This window comes from Seriola dumerili, unplaced genomic scaffold (genome assembly GCF_002260705.1).
Source record: "Seriola dumerili isolate Sdu_G_001 unplaced genomic scaffold, Sdu_1.0 BDQW01000149.1, whole genome shotgun sequence".
NCBI lineage: Eukaryota > Metazoa > Chordata > Actinopteri > Carangiformes > Carangidae > Seriola > Seriola dumerili.
In genome coordinates, this window is record NW_019174404.1 from 6,203,322 (window position 1) to 6,223,319 (window position 19,998).

The 19,998-nt window shown below is 42.5% G+C and overlaps 1 protein-coding gene across 1 annotated transcript; it reads right to left on the reverse strand.

The window, feature by feature from the left end:
* Positions 1-288: 288 nt before the first annotated feature.
* Positions 289-18,854, reverse strand: atr (ATR serine/threonine kinase). Its single transcript, XM_022750309.1, has 47 exons — positions 18,802-18,854; positions 18,535-18,626; positions 17,641-17,793; positions 16,598-17,505; positions 16,342-16,481; positions 15,909-16,085; positions 15,518-15,681; positions 15,221-15,373; positions 14,799-14,997; positions 14,457-14,713; positions 14,071-14,267; positions 13,783-13,883; positions 13,468-13,639; positions 13,162-13,317; positions 12,879-13,073; positions 12,388-12,483; positions 12,112-12,201; positions 11,550-11,645; positions 11,174-11,304; positions 10,762-10,905; positions 10,406-10,499; positions 10,168-10,293; positions 9,808-10,014; positions 9,199-9,312; positions 8,941-9,056; positions 8,551-8,671; positions 8,322-8,459; positions 8,060-8,238; positions 7,588-7,771; positions 7,303-7,467; positions 7,059-7,150; positions 6,755-6,846; positions 6,438-6,615; positions 6,167-6,352; positions 5,616-5,775; positions 5,111-5,290; positions 4,656-4,798; positions 4,443-4,540; positions 4,097-4,326; positions 3,667-3,801; positions 3,227-3,427; positions 2,943-3,086; positions 1,859-2,166; positions 1,518-1,671; positions 1,186-1,337; positions 770-875; positions 289-682 (listed from the first exon to the last, which is right to left on the reverse strand). The coding sequence occupies exons 1-47, from the start codon at positions 18,852-18,854 to the stop codon at positions 509-511; spliced, it is 7,851 nt and encodes a 2,616-aa protein (XP_022606030.1). The 3' UTR covers positions 289-508.
* Positions 18,855-19,998: the final 1,144 nt, after the last annotated feature.

Genomic DNA, 19,998 nt, shown 5'->3' on the forward strand with positions numbered 1-19,998 from the left:
AAGCACTTAGCTCTAATTGGTGCTTGTGTGAAAAAGGTGAGCTGATTGGACTACTGGGTGTGTGCAGGAGAGAAACAGAGAGACACAGAGGGGATTAAAGCAATCATCCGCCAGTGAGACTGCTACAGTGAATCTAAGGAGGGTTAAGAGATTAGAAAAAAACCCTTCTGAAAGACACATTTACCTTTCAAATAAAATTAGAAAAAACATATCCTTTATTACCTGGTAATGTACAGCAATTTAACACATATCCTTTGTTTCCAGAAAACAGGAAACTTTCAAGAATAACAGAAAGAGCAGAACAAACAAATGGCATTGTAAAGGGCTTTTGTTGTTATTGCAAAATGCATGTGCAGATATTTTCTTTATACTATTATACTTGCTGTGAGCCACATAATAGCAAGTAAGGTTGTCTTGTGTAGGCATTTTATCACAGGAAAGCAGCCTTAATTCTCCCGAACTGCCTTCAAAGTGCTTTCCTCTCGTTTTGTAAATGTAGGTGTGCGTTTCATAGGTAGGGCCCCCAGCCCAGATACATCTGACAGAGCAGTTTGTCATCTGTAGCTTCCTGTATGAGGTAGTGGACATGTCCCTCTATAGACAGAGGTAGACCCAGCACTTTATTCCTGCTCTTTATCACTCCCAGCAGACGCTGCTCGATGTCACACACGTGTGTTTTAGCCTGGTAGAGAAGGAGAGAAAAAGGTAAGACAATACAGTAATACCAATATGAAAAATGTGACATTTTTGGAATACATTAGACTCACACCTTTTCATTAACTATCTCTCCTGTCTCATTGGCCTGAGCTTTGGAAAATCCTTTGCCTTGTTTGCTCCACTCCACCAGCGGGTCATGAAGGAAGGTCTTGAGCACACTTAGGGAAAATTAAAAACAGAAATGTTGAATTTAGAAACCTAATTGAGAGTTACTGTGTAGATTTGTGACAGAAAAAACACATACACAGTATAATCATGTATTACGAGTCAAGTGCCAATTACATAAGAAATCCAATAAATTCAATATGGTCTTAAACTTAAATTTAGTTTGTTAATTGATGCTTAGAAAATTTACTCTACTTAGTGTTTTTCAAGAAGAGTCTTTTACTTTTGCACCCCATTATATGTGTATACTTAGATTATGAAACAGGATTATTTGATAATGATAAAGCATTTATGTTTGCGTACCTCATGAGCGGCTCTCTCTGATCCTTCATTAGTCTCAGAGTGACCTCACAGGCCTGTCTGAAGAGACCTTCGGTGCCCATGGGTCCCATAGCGTGGACCATGTTTTGGGTCAGGCGGAAGGGAACAACCTCAGGCACATCAAATGTCTCCCCCTAGTGGAGATATAGAGAAGGAGCATGAGAGAAACGCAGTGAAAAAGGAAATAACAGAAATAGTAATACATGACAACAACATATAAAACTATTTATTTTATTTTTTAATTAATTATTCAAAAAAATGTATAATATAAATCACTACAAAATATTTTAAGACAATTTGGGACAAAGACGAACCTTGTTAAAGAGGCAGTTGAAGTCGACGTGAACGCATTCCCCTGTGAAAGAGTCAAAGAGGATATTTTCTCCATGGCGATCTCCCAAACCCAGGATATAACCCACCATTGACATCACAGCGGTGGAGCGGCAGTACGCAGAGCGACTGCTGTACCTGCAAAACAAACACAATGAGTGGCCTTACATGAGATTTTCACATTTATAACCATCCAAAAATATTTTTAAACTCATAACCATAACTCATTATTTAATTAGTGCGAACATACAGAAATAACATTATTCACATGGCTTGTAAAAAAGCGTCCCTTCTAAGTTTAATTGAGTTGTGGGGTGCGTTGTACCATGATGTGGGGTCAGGGAAGGTCCGGAGAAACCACTCGTGGAATACAGGGGGGTGTCGAGCACACAGCACTTCCTTGTGGATTCGTAGCTTCTCCTCAAAGGGAGCCGTCTTTGGTAGAATAAGCTTCCTGAGCTCTTTCCCCGACAAGTAGATACCTCTCTCCTTGTACAGTTTGGTGAGGATGTGTCGAAGTCCAGCGGTGTTGTTGACCCATTCGATGATGCCACACTCCTCATTGAGGGGAATCACAGCGTAGGTACGGATATGTAGCTCCCTCCGCCTTGACTCAGCATCTTTACGTAGGCACTACACATACACAAACACACACACAGAAACCATGTACACATAAATCCTGTCTCTTGACAGCGTAGTAACACAAATCCTGTAGACTGAACACAGATACGAGTTTATTAGGTACAATCTGATGGCATCCATACAATAGAACTGTAGTAAATCTAATCTCTATATTAATGTTGAAGCGTTCAATTCTACAAAGCAAAGAAGAAAAAAAATCCCATTTAGCTGGAAAAATACAACGCAGGAGGTCGAATCTGTCAAGAAATAAAACTGGTAAAATTTAAAACACTGAGGGCCTCTGTAGAAGAAAGGGGAAGTTTATTGATGGAAAATTAGAATGATTATGTAGAAATCAGCAGGGAAGCTTTCATTCTCTTTTAATTGTCAGAAGATGTGATTAATTTATTGTATTTGTGTGTATATTTCTTTTTGCTATTGTACAGGCACAATGTGCATTCTGTTTAAATATGAATTTGTATGAATGTAAATATATGTCTGTATGTACTTATGCATACATTGATATATTAATAAATATAATTGAATAAACAATGAAAAAGATGTATCTCTGTTTAACACAAATACTATAAATATAGAGTTTTTTGTTGTTGTTTACTTAATTTTGTTTAAAAAGGTAACTATGAAATATAAACCCCGATGGTGTTGTACTGGACTGTATACCAGTAATGCAATCCTGTATAAGTGAAAAGATTGTAAAGATATAAGTTATAAATAAATTGTTAACTCTGTGTACATTATATCACTTAAGAGTCAAACATCACACACACCTTATTGATGAGGCAGTTGAACTCCATGAGTCTGCAGTCCTTCCTGAGGTCGTCTTTAGGTTTACACATCATGGTGTAGCTCCGCCCGTCTGAACCCTTCAGACTGATCTTCTTAGGCTTTTGTAGGGAGGCCAAGATCTCCACCTGCACATACAGTCCACAGACCATGGTTATAAGGCACATACCATGTACAGATGATTTTGTGATTATAAAAGTCAAATTTACTGAAAAATGTCTGTAACATTGTGAGAATAATCAACAGCCTCATGCCCTCTCTCTCTTACAGCATCTTCGAAGCCATCCAGGTAGGCCCAGTGTCCGGGGAAGGCGTCGTGCTGTGTGTTTGTCCCACCTGTCGAGGGCAGTGTGGGGATGAGCACTGACTGCAGGGGGATCAGAATCTGGCTGAAGGTGGGCTCCTCCACCAGACGTTTCAGCTGCTTGAAGTGAACGCTCATGCTGAGGGCGGTGCTGTTGCCATCCACCTGAAGGACACGTTCACAAACATCTGGTGATACCTTTATATACTGTTTTTTATTTGATCCAATCCTATGTTGTCACTTTAAAATTGAGTATGGACAATGCAAAACCAAAAAACATTTTTACAGATTTTCATCTTGAGTTCAAAAAAATTAAGATAAAGAGTGTATAAAGAGTTTGTAGTTGTGATTTTATTTTAATTTCATGCAATATATGTTCTGTGTCAGTGTTTGTATGTGTGTACCGGCTTGTTGCAGAGCTCCAACAACTTGTCTGTCAGTCTGTTGGCGTCTCCGATGAATTTCTCCAGAGATTGTTTGAGACTGATGGCCTTTTTCAGAATCTGATTACAGCGGTTCATTCGCGTGGGGTAGGAAGACTGAAAGAAAATAAATACACATAATAATTTTCAGAAAAGCTATTTAGTTGTTTAGTAAGTTTATGCAGGTACTGAAATGTGTGGCCTTTTAATGATGACACAAAATATAATACTGGGCTTATAATGTTAATAAAAGGAACATCTGTTGGATGACATTTAAAGTTAAGAAAAGAAAAGAGGCGCAGGCACATACACAAGAATTAAGTTAGTTCACTTAATTAGTAGATGGGGAAATATGTAGGCATTCAACTTCAAAAGTGCAGTACATAAGACTCTGATCATTATCATAACACACCTTGGAGACAGCAGTCATTAGCCACATAGCCTGCTGGGGGTACGCCAGGAAGACTTTGGCCACGATGGTCATGAGGACATTGAAGACCTCGTCACTGGAGTGACACACCCTGGAAATGAGCTGGGAGAAAGCAGTCAGGAACTGGTACGGCGCCAAGTTGGCGCAGTTTTCGCTCACCGCCACGTTGATTTTAGCCAGTTCCTGTCGCATCTGCCTGTCTACTCGCCCAGCTGAGGTGGAGGAATAAGTTGGCAGAGTTTCATTGTTAACAGTCGATGAAAAGCTAAAAGTGAATATGCCTTGTGTCAATCTTCATCTTACACTTAGGTAATATTTAGCCACCCACCTTTCTCACATTCACACACTTTGGCTCCAAAATCCAGCCAGAGAGACAACATGCGAGGCATGGCCTGGTAGATGTACTGGTTTCCATACTGCAAGGCTCTGGAAGGGAAATAAAATGACTGATGAAGAAACTAACGAGTCTAAGGTGGAGTACAGTTGCAACAGCATTTGCTCAGCTTTGATCACAATAAATAAACAATAAATCTGTTCTTACTTTCCAAAGTATGTGACAATGTATCGAATGAGGTTCCCCTGTTTCTCCAGCTTGTTATCAGTCACCATTGGCATCACTTTGTCGTAGTATTTGGCCAGGTAGAAGTTTCCATCCTCCCACTCCGGCAGCAGGTGTGTCACATCCTAAAAAAAAAACAAAAAACACACAACACACGCACTTTAAACACAGTAACTTCTTGGGCATCTCTGACGAGCAGCTGCAACATCACCGCTTTGTAGTCTAAAGATGAACATGAGTTATGGTCTGTAATATTTGCATTATTGCTGTTTCTTTTATTGCCCATTCTGGACTGTCTAAATAAATTCCAAACTCAGCTCAGCTGTCCAGTTTGTTAATGTGTTGGCAGCATTTACAAATTCACTGATCACTTCTAAAGCCTTTCACTTCCTGCTATTCCTGTGGTTCGTTCCTTCGACAAAACCCGTGGCGATTACCTTGTAAGCTTTCATGATGGCGTTGGACTCAAAGTTGGCGGTCTCCTCCATGAAGCGTCCCACCAGCAGCATGGCCTTGCCTTTGGTCTGCAGGCTGCGGGGGTCTGTGAGGGGCTGATCATCGGGAAAACACTGGGCAACACCCTTCTGCAGGACGATCAGGGCCTGGTGTACATCGCCCTGATGAAAGACCAGTATATTAGTGTCGTTTTCTGTGTTTGTGTCTGTGTACAGTAAATGTAAAAAACTTATTTGACTTACAGAACATCTAAATTTGTTGACATTAATATGCATGTTAATACAAATGCAGTTGCACAGAAGGGTCAGCCTTAACAAACAGTTAAGATAGATGCAAAATGTGTTAGGTATAAGTTGTATTACTATAATTTATATAATGAAGTACTACTAATCATAGTAGGCAAAACAACAAACTTAAAGTGAATATACTGTATTTTATGCATGAAAATCTGATCCCTATTCTATATTCATTGTAGACTGATTGTACCTTGGACCAAAGCCACTTGGCCTTCTCTGTAACCAGCTCGGCCAGATGTGTGTTCTCTGCGTTAAGTAGAGCGTTGAAAGCAGTCTGGTGGTGTCCTGCCTTTCTGGCCACTCGGGCACTTTGTAGCCAGCACTCCCCTACCAGCTCCTGACACACAGACCTGCAGAGCAAACACGAGGACGGATCTGCCATGTGGTCTGGACTTGGTTAATTGACACTGATTTTGTTCAGATGTAGGAGCTTTGACAGCGTTTATGCAGTAGTAAACAGAAAAAAGACACGGACAAGAGGAGCCTGATATAATGCACATAGGGGAGATGATTGTTGTTTTTTTTCACTGACTTCTTGCTACGTGTGCACATAAGTTATTTAAAAATAAAAAAGGGTATTATATATCCAAGAAATAAATACTGACAAGCTCAAGACAAGATCCCTTAGGCTACATCAAGAAAAAAAAAGGGAGAGCTGCACATTCTTTAAGAGATGATGTGACAATGTGATTTAAGTGATAATGTGTGTCTGTGTGCCTGCAGATGCTGCTTCGTCCTTACTGTGATCCCAGACTGAACAGGGCACGACGGAGGGCCAGGACTGGCTCTTTTGCCCTGAAGGAGTTCTGGGTCATCTCCAGTCGATCTGACCAATGGGGAGGCAGCTGGCTGAGACTGCGGGCAGAGTGTTCCCTCCGTTTCTGCAGCACAGTGAAAGTGTGCTCCAACTCGCTTAGCATGTGGAGCCTAAACACACAAGACACAGAATTAACTACAACAAGACAAAAGACAAAATATTATCGATTCTAGAAATACACCGACTCGCACAGACCTGACAATATATTCGTATCCTCTCTGGTAGGTTCCGCACTCGTAGCTGGCTGCAGACAGAGGGACCACCTGTTCCTTCCTCACGAGCTTCAGCTTCTCATAGAAAGTCTCAGCATCCTGCTTCTTAGCTGACAACAGCAGCTGGCCGAGCCGCACACCCCAGGTGCTGGACTGACGGTCTGGAGACACAATGGTAGTGTAATTACAGGGCTGGAGTTTTCTTGTTTTGAGTAGAAAATGTCAACAATAATAATTAGAAATGCTCATCACAAGCTACCAAAGCTAAAGTGACATCTTCACATTGCTTTTTCTGCTTACCCGAACTTAAGTAATCCTCCAGCAGGTCCCATTTTCCGAGCTTCCAGGCTGCCTCCACTCTGTAAGTGTTAAGCTCCGACTTCCACTGGTGCCTAAATGTGTACACAACGTTCTTAATTACTTATTAATTAATTAATCTATATATTATTTAAGTAGTTAAGTAGTTAGTTAAGAAACCGTCAGCAGAGTTTAACATGAACATCATGACGAACAATTGTGGGTTTAACTTTCCTTAAACATTACTGCTAGTGATGAATCTGGGCCATGATTGACAAACATTGATGTGTCTGTGTGTGTCTCTCACTTGTTGGCCAGTACTCCATTAACCTGAGTGATGACTGTGGAGAGCTGTCCCAGGCCGAGCATAGAGGTCATGACCCCGTGATAGTGACCAATCTATAAACAAAGGGACATGAAAATGATCAAATAGGGAGAGAATTCAAGAAAGACGTATTGCTTAATATAAACAATAATACAAAAACAGACTTAAAAATGGTGATGTGTGTGTGTGTGTGTGTGTGTGTGTGTGTGTGTGTGTGTGTGTGTACCTGGTCTGACTCCAGTTGTATAGCACGGTCATAGCAGGCGGTGGCGTCTCGGAGCAGTCCAATACTCTCATGCTCCAGTATCTGTTCCCGTAGCGACGGCTCCTCCCTCCTCAGGGCGTTCACCCCCCTCACTCCATCAGGCTCATGCATTGCAGCGTACAGTGTCTGCAGCGGCCAATAGTAAAACACACGTCATACATTCAGATGACTCATGTTGTAACCATCAAAATGTATCAGCAAGGATTTATAAAAGTGACATTTTCAGTTCTCTACACTGTCACTGACCTGCAGGAAGGTGAGATGGTCCTGGATGTTCTCTTTATTTTCTAGTATGTAAGCTTCAAAGTGCATGAGGGCGCGAGTGTATGCTTTGGATCGTAGAGAGGCCTTGGCCAGAACGTCCTGTGGAATACCCTTCAGGAAGGCCACCACTCGCTGATAATCCCCACTCTCTGGGATGACACATTTTAGTTTTGCATTAAAGCATTATTAAAAGATGGAGGTTAGTGAAGAACAACGGGAAATTCACTTACATACGGTTCATCGAAACTGATGTGTAGGTACTGAACTAATCACTTTGCATTTTCATGTAAATAACTGTTCTGTTGTCAAGTTTCTGTCAAAATCAATCATGCAAATACAGATCTACAAACACAAGGGGTTTCAGTAAATGAATGATCATATACACTGAATGTGTTTCAACGCAGCAGAGAAAACCTCAGAGACTTAAGATTAGTGTGCTGGGTGATCGTGTCTCTTACCGTTGTGTTTGTTTGGTTTGGAGTAGAGGATGTGGCGGCTCCACTGTGTGAGGTGAGACAACATGCTGAACACAGTCTGAATGCTGAGCTGCGATAGGCTGGAGGCTGTCTCCTGGACACGCATCCCTCCTCGCCCATCACCGTCTTTCAGTACAGCCAGCATCTCCTCCGTTACCTGGAGGGAGGAGTGTTGTTACTTCAACTTCTTCTTATCTTATCTTCTTGTGCATGTGTGTGAGCGTACAGACGTGTCCTCACCTCCTGTTGCTCTGCAGGTGTGCAGCCCAGCAGCATGTACAGCAGAATATGAGGCAGCAGGTAGATAGTGACCTTGTAGTCGTGTTTGATGATGAAACTGCAGCAGGTGAACACCTTACTGGCCAGCTCATGTCTCACCTGGAAAGAAAATCCAACAAAAATTACGTCTGACTTCAAGCACGAATCAGTGTCACTGTAGAGATGAAAGTTCAAAGAGAGCTCAGCTAACCTTGCTGATGAGGTAGCCGGCCCAGGTGGCTGACCAATCAGAGAACCTGCTGCCTCTGTTACTCAAATACACTGGTTTCTTCAGTTTAGACCAGTTCACCTCCTTCTGGCTGCTCTTATATCTGCAGGGAGAGAGGGAAGAGGGGAAGAGGGAGAGTAAAGAAAAAGCAAGTAAAGAAGAGGACGTAATAATGAATGCATTGTAATTAAAGTAGGATTGAGAGTAAAAGAAGAAGGAAAAAAGGTAAGAGAGAAGGAAGGAGGGAGGAGAGAAGAGAGGAGATAAAGGATGAAGAAGAAAAATATGTTTCACATGAGGGATTTGAATTACTTGAAGAGAAAGGGTCCGTGAGTATGTTCTGTGAATGTGCGCGTGTCTAAACTTGAATACCTGCTGTTGAGGTGAGGTTCCAGTATTTCCTGGATCTGCTCTGGGAATCTCCTCCACAGACGCCGACCCGGAGAGTCGGTCCGTCCCTCACGACACTCAAAGATGGACAGCAGCTCCTGAAGTGCCCATGAAAGCATCAACATGAACACAGATAACAGACAAAAGACAGAAGCCCCCCCCCCCCAAAAAAAAGATACGCAAAGGCCCACACACAAATTAAAGATGATGGTTTTGTTAAGTGAGTGTGTGTCTCTGTACCTGAATTGCATACGCAGATGAGTCCTGTGCTCTCACATTATCAGCATAAGCCAGGAAGGTTCTGGTGAGTTCGTTCAGCAGGTCGTGGGCAAAGTTGGGATCATCAACCCCGCTCTGTAATTGAGGAAAATGAATATTATCCTTTGTTCCCTATAGACCTTCAAATAATCTCTCTCGTTTGTATATTTAAGGCATAATGAAGAGTGAGCTCACCTTAGCTCAGCTCACATCAGTATGTGTATGAGATGAAATGGCAGCTATGCTCAAAATTAACATATTACAGCTCCAGTTTTGAGGGTTTTATACTTTGTACTTTATTAACACAGGATTGAGATTTTTGCTTGTTGAGAGGAGCTGCTTCTCGATCCCACAGACATCCAGCAGCTGAGTTAATTGACTAATGTTGATTTAAATCAACAAAACTGAAGCGTAAACCAGAGACATAAAACACATTCATGGATTTGTTCAGCTCTGGTTACGTACGAAATATTGCAAAATTCTCCAAAATCACACTATATTCCAGTGACAGTGAATGTGTGTTGTATCGTATGCACATTGTGCTATTAGCTGCACTTTGTTCCTACACAGTGTTGGTCTAGCCGAGCTTACCACAAATGTGTTGCGGTCACCATGGGTGTGTGTGTGTGACAAGTCCAGACGTCCCGGGTCCACGGCCCCCAGCTCCCCCAGACACTCCCCACAGAGGAGCCTGGCCTCTGGGGACGAGTCCTGGCAGCCATTTAGCAGCACCGACACCAAGTTTGAGATGACTGGCTCCACCGCCTCACTTGCACAAACCTGCCGCAGCAGCCACTCCTGCAGTCCACGACACACACAGAAATACATTTATTGTTAAGTAAAGAACATTTTAGTTCATTTCAGATTTGCAGGACCAGGACGGGTAGGCACCGAAGACAACGGGATGAGCTGTTACCTCGTCTAACAATGTGTGTCTGTGAGTTTGTGTACCTGGTTGCTGTGCATCATATCCCTGAGGCTGGTGAGTGCATGAATCCTGACGTCAACATTTTCATGCTGAACGGCTCTCATAGAGAGCTGCAGTGCTGCGGCCAGGTCACTGCTGCTGGCTGTCAGCTGGGGCGGAATCAGACATGACATATCACTATTTGTTGTATATTTTCAACTTTAACACCAACGTTTTCTGCCATCTACCATCCTTCATTGTACTCTTTCTGTCCACACTGACCTTCTTGTAATCCTGCAGAACAGTGTGGATGTCCTTCAACTCAGGGTGATCTGGTAGAAAGTAAATCTCATGGAGGTAGTCGTTGACTTCTTCCCTGTGATAGATCGACTGCATTAAATCACTGCTGTCGGGTAAAAGCAAGGAATCTGCTACATCTACAGTGTGTAGTGAGATGACATGAAAGCCTTTGCACTTTTTTGGATTAACTCAATTATTTTGATGTTATAAACATTTTAAGGGAATAGTCTGCAGTGTCTAATTTTTGGACGCACCTCAAAGATGTGCGTGTGTTTCGTATACTGATTAAATGGTGATCAACCATGTTTCAAGAACGTAGGAAAACATGGTCGTGTTACCTTTTGTCCAGTATGAGGAAGCGGATAATAGCAGCAGTTTCTTTGGGCTGCAGAGGGATCAGGGGGAGGAGAGCAACGATAACATGACTCAGTAGAGGACCCAGGTGTGCAGGCTCCACACTCCTCACAAAACAATCCCACGTCCTGTCCACACAGGGATGACACAAAGATAAATGATATGTTTAAGGTTTTTCTAATATGAAACCTTTGGTGTAATAAAGAAGAGAAAAAACATTTATATGTAGACGTGGTTAAATTTAAGTATCAGGTTGGTAAGGATCTAGAGGGATGGTTTTTAAAACATTTTAAATAATTTTGAAAAAAGTTAATGTGTCACTTTTGACAACTACAGAAGCCAAATGCCACTTATGTACACTTTCATTGTGACCTCAAATTGTGAATGTGTACTGACTGGCAGCAGAGCAGAGGGAAGTCCTCTCTGTATCGCAGGCTGGTGCGCAGCGTTGTCATCATCTTCACTCTGACAGAGCTGATGTGTTTGGAGCCCATGAGTCGCATTAGAGCCATCACACTTGTCAAGGCCTGTACAGAAAAGAGAGGACAGGTGAGGACTGTTTTTGAACTGTGCGAACCAAGCAGAGTTATAGCGGAGAAACAATATCTGCCCACTCAGATAGAAAACCCCTGATGTGAAAAAGATTTGGGTTATTCTCGCTGTTAACTAAACAATATTGACCTCTACCCGTGCCTCATTGAACTTAATCACTATTGTGATACATTGTCAAATATGCAGTTATTAAATTAGTTCTGAGTGGTGAATCCCTCACCAGCTTTTTGCGGTCCTTCTCTCCTGCACTGGAGCTGAGCAGCTGCATGTTGAAAAAGGCGAGAATTCCCAGCAGCTTCGGCTGAAGGTAATCTGCCTGCCACACAATGACCAAAGCAAAGAAAAGCAAGAAAAATTACAGATATATGTTAAAAAATGGAGAATGTTGATTTATTGATTAAGTTTGTAAAAAAAAACAAAAAAAAACAAACATAAAAAATAACTGTTCTCAGTTGCTTGCATGTGACTACAACCAACAACTGGTTTCTTTATCAATTTATCTACAGATTTATATAAAAACACCATGTGCATGTTTAAATTAGTCCAGAGATGATTTTTTGTTTATCAAAGGTTTACGATGATATGATGAAGAGAAATGTGATGTTGTTTGTTTGAAAGAATTTGGGGCCAAGTTACATTTGACCCAATCTTAATATAAATATATAAAAATAATATTAATATGAAGTTTATATAAATATATAATAATAGATAAATAAAAAATGCAGACCTATCTGTTAAGCCAAAACACAACATAAGGCTGTCACACCATATTTGACACCTACCATGCGTTCTGGTGTAGTGATGTCCCGGGGACCCCGGTATGGGTCATCATTGGATGCAAAGGAGGCCAGGATTGCCAGACCATTGAATACCTGCAGTACATAGAAGTGTAAAAAATATATGTGAACAATAACTAGTTTTAAAGCACACTGGTTGCACTCTGTGTGCAACAACAATATATACTGAAAAAGGATTCATTTGTAGGGGAACCTGTGCTTGTGCTTGCGGGTGTGTGTGTGTGTGTGTGTGTGTGTGTGTGTGTGTGTGTGTGTGCCGACCTGCTGGTAGTGCTCTCCAAGGCGCAGCAGCAGCTCGTTGTGGAGACCCTGGAAGTCTTGCCTTAACAGAGAGCCCAGTTCAATCTCTGTCTCACTCTGGAGGAACATTAGGAAAGCAAACATAAATCAGTCTGGTAATTGAATTATTTACTATGGGGACCACTGCTTTATTTATTCACCCTGTCAGAGAAAGCCTTGCAACACAGCTGGGGCTAACACCACCAAAGTGTTACTATATGTGATTAACACCCTTGGATCTTTATTTTGGCTTGTGGTAAAGCACGGTGCTTGGAGATGCTCCTCATATGCTGGTGTTATGAAATGTTTATACTCTGTTCTGTGACAATGACAGTAATGTCTAAATTCATTATTAAACACTACAGCCACAAGGTGAAAAATTGCAAGACTCACAATGCAAGACTAATTGCTCTGTTGTCTTTACTGTGTAAATAATTACAGATTACAGCTAGGTAGGGTTATATTATTAATACCTGTAGGTAGTGGAAGGCCCTCTCCAGCTCCTCCTTGGTGCATGAACAGACCAGATGGCTGAAGATGTATTTGAAGTTGTTGATCAGGATCTCTCTCCTGTTTGCTTTAAGCTCATTGGCCAATGTACGGATGAGGGAGGAGCCTGTAGAGCTCGCCTTTGCTGCCAGGTAGGGCAGCAGCACCTGGAGGGTCCTCTACATATAAAAGCAAGCATAAAAGCAGACATGCTCAGGAGAACACTCAGAATCAGATGAGAATGGTTGCATCCGTGACTGTACATACAGTGAGGAAGCGGTGGAGGTCGGGGAAGTCAAAAGCGTGTGCGATCTGAGCCAGGATGTCCAGGGCCAGCTCTCTCTGATTGGCTGACTCGCTGCCCTGGTCAGGTGTGCTCCGCAGGGCTGCGGCATGACGCGAATGCAGCGACTCCACGAGGAACTACAAAAAGAGAAAAAGAAAGAGACAATTAATGGCACAATGTCTGTTACAGTTTTTTTTTTTTGCAATTTCACCTTTATTGAACAGTCACATCAAAAACACTGACTTTCCAACAGCAAATTCTGCCCTGAATTTAATCAGATTTTATACCTGGCAAATAGGGTTCTTGTACTGACTGAAGAGGGTTTGCAGTTTAAGGCCTTTGGCGGTGGCCAGAGCTCTGATCTGAGTGTAAGCTGCGACAGACACAGAGGATGACTTGGACAGCAGACAGTGGAGCAGACGCAGCAGAGAGAACGACACCAAACTTCCCTGAGATGCTCTGACAGAAGAGGAGAGGGAAAAAATAAATGAAAGTTTCACCACAACAGTCATCTACAAAGCACTTTTCAAAACGGTGGTACTTTAGGAAGAGTAACATATATCACCTAACTACAGTCACAGTCACAGTAATATATTAGATACCTGCCAATCTCTCCGGTGGTCAGGATGAGAGTGTTGCGCAGGTCGTCATCTCTGTTGAGTTTAGCGTTGTTGAATGCCTCCTTAAGTCGTGCAACCAGGAGCTGGGATAGTGAGAAGAAACACACACAATCGATCTCACTGTCGTTCTCAAAAAAAAATAATAATAATATTTTTTTTTTTTTAAAAAGTATTTATTCTAGTCATAAGTCAAAGTCAAAGATGCATACCTACCAAAAATAATCGTTACAATATATTTATAGTGAAAATCTTACCACTATAATTACTCACATCACTCAGGGAGCCCTGCTCTGAGTTTTTGTTGGTCTCCGTTAGCAGGAAACGAACTGATTGGCCGAAACGGATTCTGACCACTGGATCTGAGTCCTCCATTAGGCCAAGCAGAGCACAGAGAACTGCCCTGGATTCGCTGTCGCCACCAATCAGATTCACATGTTGGCAGAGGTGAGGCAGAGCTTCTAAGAAAGCTGGAACAGTGAAATACATAAAACAGATAATTGCTTTCTTAGAAAAGCTGTATGAAACAATAATTTAACAATAAAGACATTTGCAGCAATGAACTGTCCAGTATACTGAAGTAAACATACTTTTCTGCTGACTGGATATTATATCAGCTCATTATGGAAGAAAACATAAAATGGGAAAACCTGAAATACCTTGTTTGACACTGCTAGGAGCTTCCTGTCTGAGCAATGGCAGAAAAGGTCTGACAAAAGTTGCCCTGAGGGATGGAAGAGCATTTCCAGCATGCTCTGTTGCAAGGCTGAGGCGGAGGCTGAGGATTCTGGGAAGACAGGGGGACTCTGCTTGAGCGTCACTGAGCAGGGAGACCCCTGATTGGATACAGCTCAGCTGACCGATGGACCTGGCAAGCTCCTTCTTTACCTGCTCCGAACTGTCCTCCAGCGTGGAACTGTAAATGTCCAGTTTACACAGTGTAATAAGTCACACTGCAAAATAAACCCAACAATGACAGCAAAGTGCGGGAGTTTACGTACAGCAGAGTACTGCTGATGAGGCTGTGATGTGTGTTTCCCAGGTGGTGAAGAAGAAGAGGGAAGGCCCTGACTGCCGCCGCTCTCGCCACCTCATCTGGACTCTGCAGCGCCTTAGAAAACACACACACGCGCCACGTCTCACACACACCACGACGCAGGATGGCCAGCAGCGACACACAGTTGACCTGGACCTCAGGTGCTGGAAAGACACGCAAGTTCGACGTCAAGTTATCACAATGATATCATGATCTGGTGACGTGGTTCTAAATTATGATTCCTTAAGTGATTGTTCAACTGATTTGAGCCAAAACTAAAAATATTTACATCCTGATTTCATAAAACCGATGCAGACAGCCACTACAGGCGACAACAAATTCATCTAAAATTTTACTTGTGAGTTGCGGTGCGGATGAGATACTCACAATAACAAAAGTTTAGTCTCTGAGCCAAGGTAGAAAGCCAGGAGGGGAATCCTGAACTCTTATAGGCTGAGACAGACTTGTTCTCACACACCCAGGGAAGAGATAACAGAGCACACACACGCCGCTGGAGCCCGTCCTCACACTGGCTGCTCACTATAGTCACACATACATAGGAGGGGGATGGGGGGGTGGAGAAAATGACAATATGCTTTTATTATGACATAAAAATAAAAAAAATTAAAAAATCCACCAGAGCTGCACATTTAATGTGTGTTTTGCATGTGTGTCTATCCTTACTTGTCAGGTACAAGACAGAGTCAAGGACCCTGACAGTCGTCTGGAGAGCAGACTGAAAGTAGTTCTGGTTTGAGACAGGTTGAGAGCCTCCTTCTAACACTGACTGACAGCTCTTCAGAGCCCTGCCCAGAGTCTCTGAAGGCACCCAGAGGGGAGGAGAAACACTGTTGCCAAAGAGACAGAGAAAGAAAGAGTGACATTATCAGAATATGTGACAAAGCTCTGTGAAAGACATGTCACAAAACTGCAGCATGCCAGCAAAATAAGTCATTCTTATAGTCAGGTGATTAATAAAATAATAGAAAGATGGCATTTCCGCGTGAGAAAGGAAAAGACAAAAGATAGAGAAACAGCACTCGAGTGGCAGCATGTGTATATGTTGGTGTGTTACCTGGTGGGAGAGGAGCAGAGGGCTGCCAGGTGGAAGGTGAGGGCCAGACCCTCCAGAGCAGAGAGAGTCTGTGTGGTTTCAGGTTCGGCAGAGTCTGAGTTCAAAAGCGCCAGCAGCTCCTCCAGCCGACTGTTCACCACAGCCCACACCTCGCTCCGAACACGCATGTCCAACTCACTAAGGAAGTTTTACAGGAAATCTGGTATATTATATATTTTGAAACTAGTGACAAATCAAAAAAAAACTCCCTTTTAAATTTGATGTTATGGTTGTGTCATGTTTCCATTAAACAACAGACCTGTTTACACCCCCCACTCTGTCATATTTCATTGCATGATATGATACAATGCACTATGGTGTCTTTTGCAACACTAAGCCTGACCACTGGACTACTTCTGTAACAGAACACAGTTGTGAAGGTTAATGAACTCACGCTGATGATGTTTTTGTTGTTTTGCTGACAGAACCGGCAGATTTGCAGGATTTCTTGGCAGCAGTCTCTCCATCTCCTGCTTCCTTCATCACCGTAGTAGTCTCAGCCTTCAGTGCGGCTTGAAGAAACCCCTCCGCACACTGCAAAACACATGCAACACAGTCAGTGTGAAGACGGCAAGAGTAAAGAGCTGTGACAAATACCGCAAGAACGAGAGAGAGATTTTACAAATAATCACAAAGAAATAAAATCATACTTCAGCTTGATTTTCTGTTCCAACGGTGCGTGCTAGTGTCCTGCAGACCGCTGTGACGCGCTGTCTCCTTAACATCGTAGCAGTCTCATAAACTGGGGCAACAGATAGTAAGAAGCTGAACAGCAAGCAGAGTGATTCGGTAACTTCTGTCCCCAACTTGACACCTGCTCCTCCAAGAGTACAAACACACTCAAACATCTGCGAGAGATAGATGGGCTCAAAGTGTGTGTCAGAGGCACCGGATGACTGAAACACGCAGCGAGTCAGGTGCAGCAGCTCCCCTTCATAGGGCTGTGTCTCATCTAAGCATGTGTTTGCTGTGCATGTATAGGAGTGTGTTTCCAGCAACTGAAGGTAGGCTGTGAAGAACTCATGTCCTTGCATTACAGGAAATCCTCCAAGCTCCACCAGTCGCCTCAACATCACCATGGCGATCTTCCTCAGCTTGATGTTGCCGTTGGCGAGGACGGAGCAAGCTGTCTCCCAGGCCACACTGAGGTCATGACGGGAAAGCACCCCCCTCAGGGCGTCAGTTACGACACCAATCGCCACAGCGGTGAGCGACTCCAGCGCAGCAGGCGAGGAGAGAACAAGAGGAGAGGCAGTGAGGTACGGGGAGACACAACCACGGGACAAACTGAAGCACTCGAGTGTCACAGGCCATCGGTTCTGCGTGTCCAGAGTGTGTCCTTGTCCTGCAAATGTGGCAATGTGGGCGTACAAGATGTTGCTGAGGTCCTGGGCCAGAAATATGAGTTCCTGAGTGAGGTGGCTGGAGATGAACGGCGCCCTGACTCTCAGAGTGTGAAGTAAAGAGCACAACACAGCAGAGACCCGTCCGTGGATGATGTCACAGTCTGGAGCTGCCGCCACACGAAGCAAACGCACCGCCACCCACTTACTGAAGTCTGAATGAAAGGAGGGGAGGGATGAGGAGACATTGGAGGGGAAAGCAAAGAGGGAAACATGAATAACCACAGTTTTATCTGATTCTTGACATTTTTTTTTTTTTAATCTCAGAAATCTTTAGGAGCATGTCCTACCTGTACAGCTCTGTGTGGTGTCTGGATACTCCGCAGGCTGGCAGGCAGGATTGGCAAACATCAGAGATGAGGATTTTACTATGTGTTGCACAAAGTCCAAGAGCATCACGCAAGCTGGCTCTGAACTGGACTTCTTACTCAGCCCCAGAGCAACTGGAAGAACACAGACAATCTGGAGATCAGGAACTTGCCACAATCGCTCTTTAATTAATCTGCTCAAGGTCTGAGATGTGCAACCTGCGGCAAGAAGTCCGACAGACACTGCCTCACTTGTGTGAGTGTTATAAGCCAAAACAGTTAGGAACTACTTCATTAACCTCTTCAACTGCACAGGGCCTCTCTAAGGTCACTCAACTGACAGAACACGATCTTAAATGTTAGACAAGGGTTTTGGAAAACGCAAGACAGAAGTACAAAGTGAAATGCCAGATAGCTGCCGATACGGCTGGTTGATTGTTGAATTTCTGATGGTTTATTGCAAAATATGGAGGCCTAAATGAAACTTCAGGAGGAGCCCAAGCCAAACAGCAAACCAAACAGCAAACCAAACAGCCCTGGTAAGTAGTTGCTATGATACAAAACGACAATTAAAACAAAAATAATTTAATGAATGTAACAGTATTTGGCTGACATGTCAAGTCTTGAGTGCACCAGTCAGATTCATGAGGACATTAAAAACTAAATTTGAAAAGGGGAACAGAAGTCACAGCTGGCTTTAGTCTCAAATAAATGAAACATAATAGCACAAGGAAGATTAGTTAACAGCATCCATCAAAAACTGAACACTACAGCCTTTATAGGTTTAACAAGCTGTGATTTAAGACTGTACTCTGCTGTCAGGTGTTTCTGTTACTGTGTCCACCTCCTTGTATGTGCTTGATACTCCTGACTTACCGACATCCACATCCGCCAGTATCCTGTCAATGAACTGACAGAGGATCTGTCGAGGTTTCTGCACCGCCTGGTCATACTCAGCCGCGCTGGCACTGCAAATACCAACATGGTATAACGTTATTTATTTAAAAAAAGAAAAAAAAAACATGGTACAGCATTTACCTTTCATTAATTTTAGCGAGTGTTTTATAGATAAGACAAAACTCTGTTTAACCTAAAGCTGAAAGTCTGTTAGTTGTTGTTAACTTAGCTTAGCCGGTTACTCACCTAGCTAGCTCCTGAAGAGCCGGTATCATCGCGGACATCTCCAGTCCTTCCATTTTTACAGCAGCTTGGTGTGTCGCTATTTTAACAACTTTGTCGAGAAATTAAATCATGGATTTGTCATGTAATTCTCACCAGGACGCTGCTACATGTCCTGTGCATTATAGCCAGTCTTTCGAAAACTTTCGCTCCAAAATGACGTATATGTTTTGATACGGAAGCCACCGAGAGTCAATATACCTACAAAAAACACTCGAACGGCAAATTGCTCCCCCCTTTTTTCATACCACAGTAAAATATTTAATTTCTTATGAAAATTTATGGAGGTAGATTGCAATATTATTTGTGTGAATAATTTGACAATTAGTGAGAAGATGTGTAATCTGTAAATATTACAGTGGGCCATGCGCCCAGCCAGCAAGTGGCAAACTCAGTCTTTGCAATCTAAATGTAAATTATTTTTGAAATAGTAGTTTGGAGTAATAATATTATAGTTAAAATTATCATTGTCATTAACATTAAAACACACAAATCCACACACACACACACACACACACAGCTAATTTGGACACACCAGGTCTTAAGGCATTGTTGCGTGAATGAATTTCCTTGTTTGGAAGCTCTCTTTCATGAATTCATAGGACATGATGATTAAAAGGGCTGTGGCTGAAACACCAGTCTAATTTAGCCACCAATAACTTACGTCATGCCCCTGTGTTTCGTGTATTTTTATATACTTTTTCTCTGGGAGTGGTTTTAATGGAAAATTTGAAAAGCATAAAATAAAGTTAAATACAATGCGTTGTTTAAGGTATTATGTTTTTATGCATTTACTCAAAGGAACAGCACCTGTTAAAGTAATCTTATTTAGATTTCTGTCTAAATCAGTAAATATTCATTACGTTCACTTTAGAATCATTACGTTTTGTTTTTTCTATTTTTACCTTACTATCTTGTTTTGTAGCCAACACTGGCAGGTAAGGTGACTGTCATTGTTTCATCTCACATCAGTATTTAATTTGTGATAGCCAGAATTAGCAGCTAATGTTACACTCACCATTTAATTTCCCATTGACATTAGATGTGTGAAGGTCAAACATAGCAGCTAGGTTTATTGAAAAAATAATAATACCCCTTTGACCCAGCATGAACAACCAACAGTGTGTTCATCGTACCCCAAACAAACCAGAATTATGAACC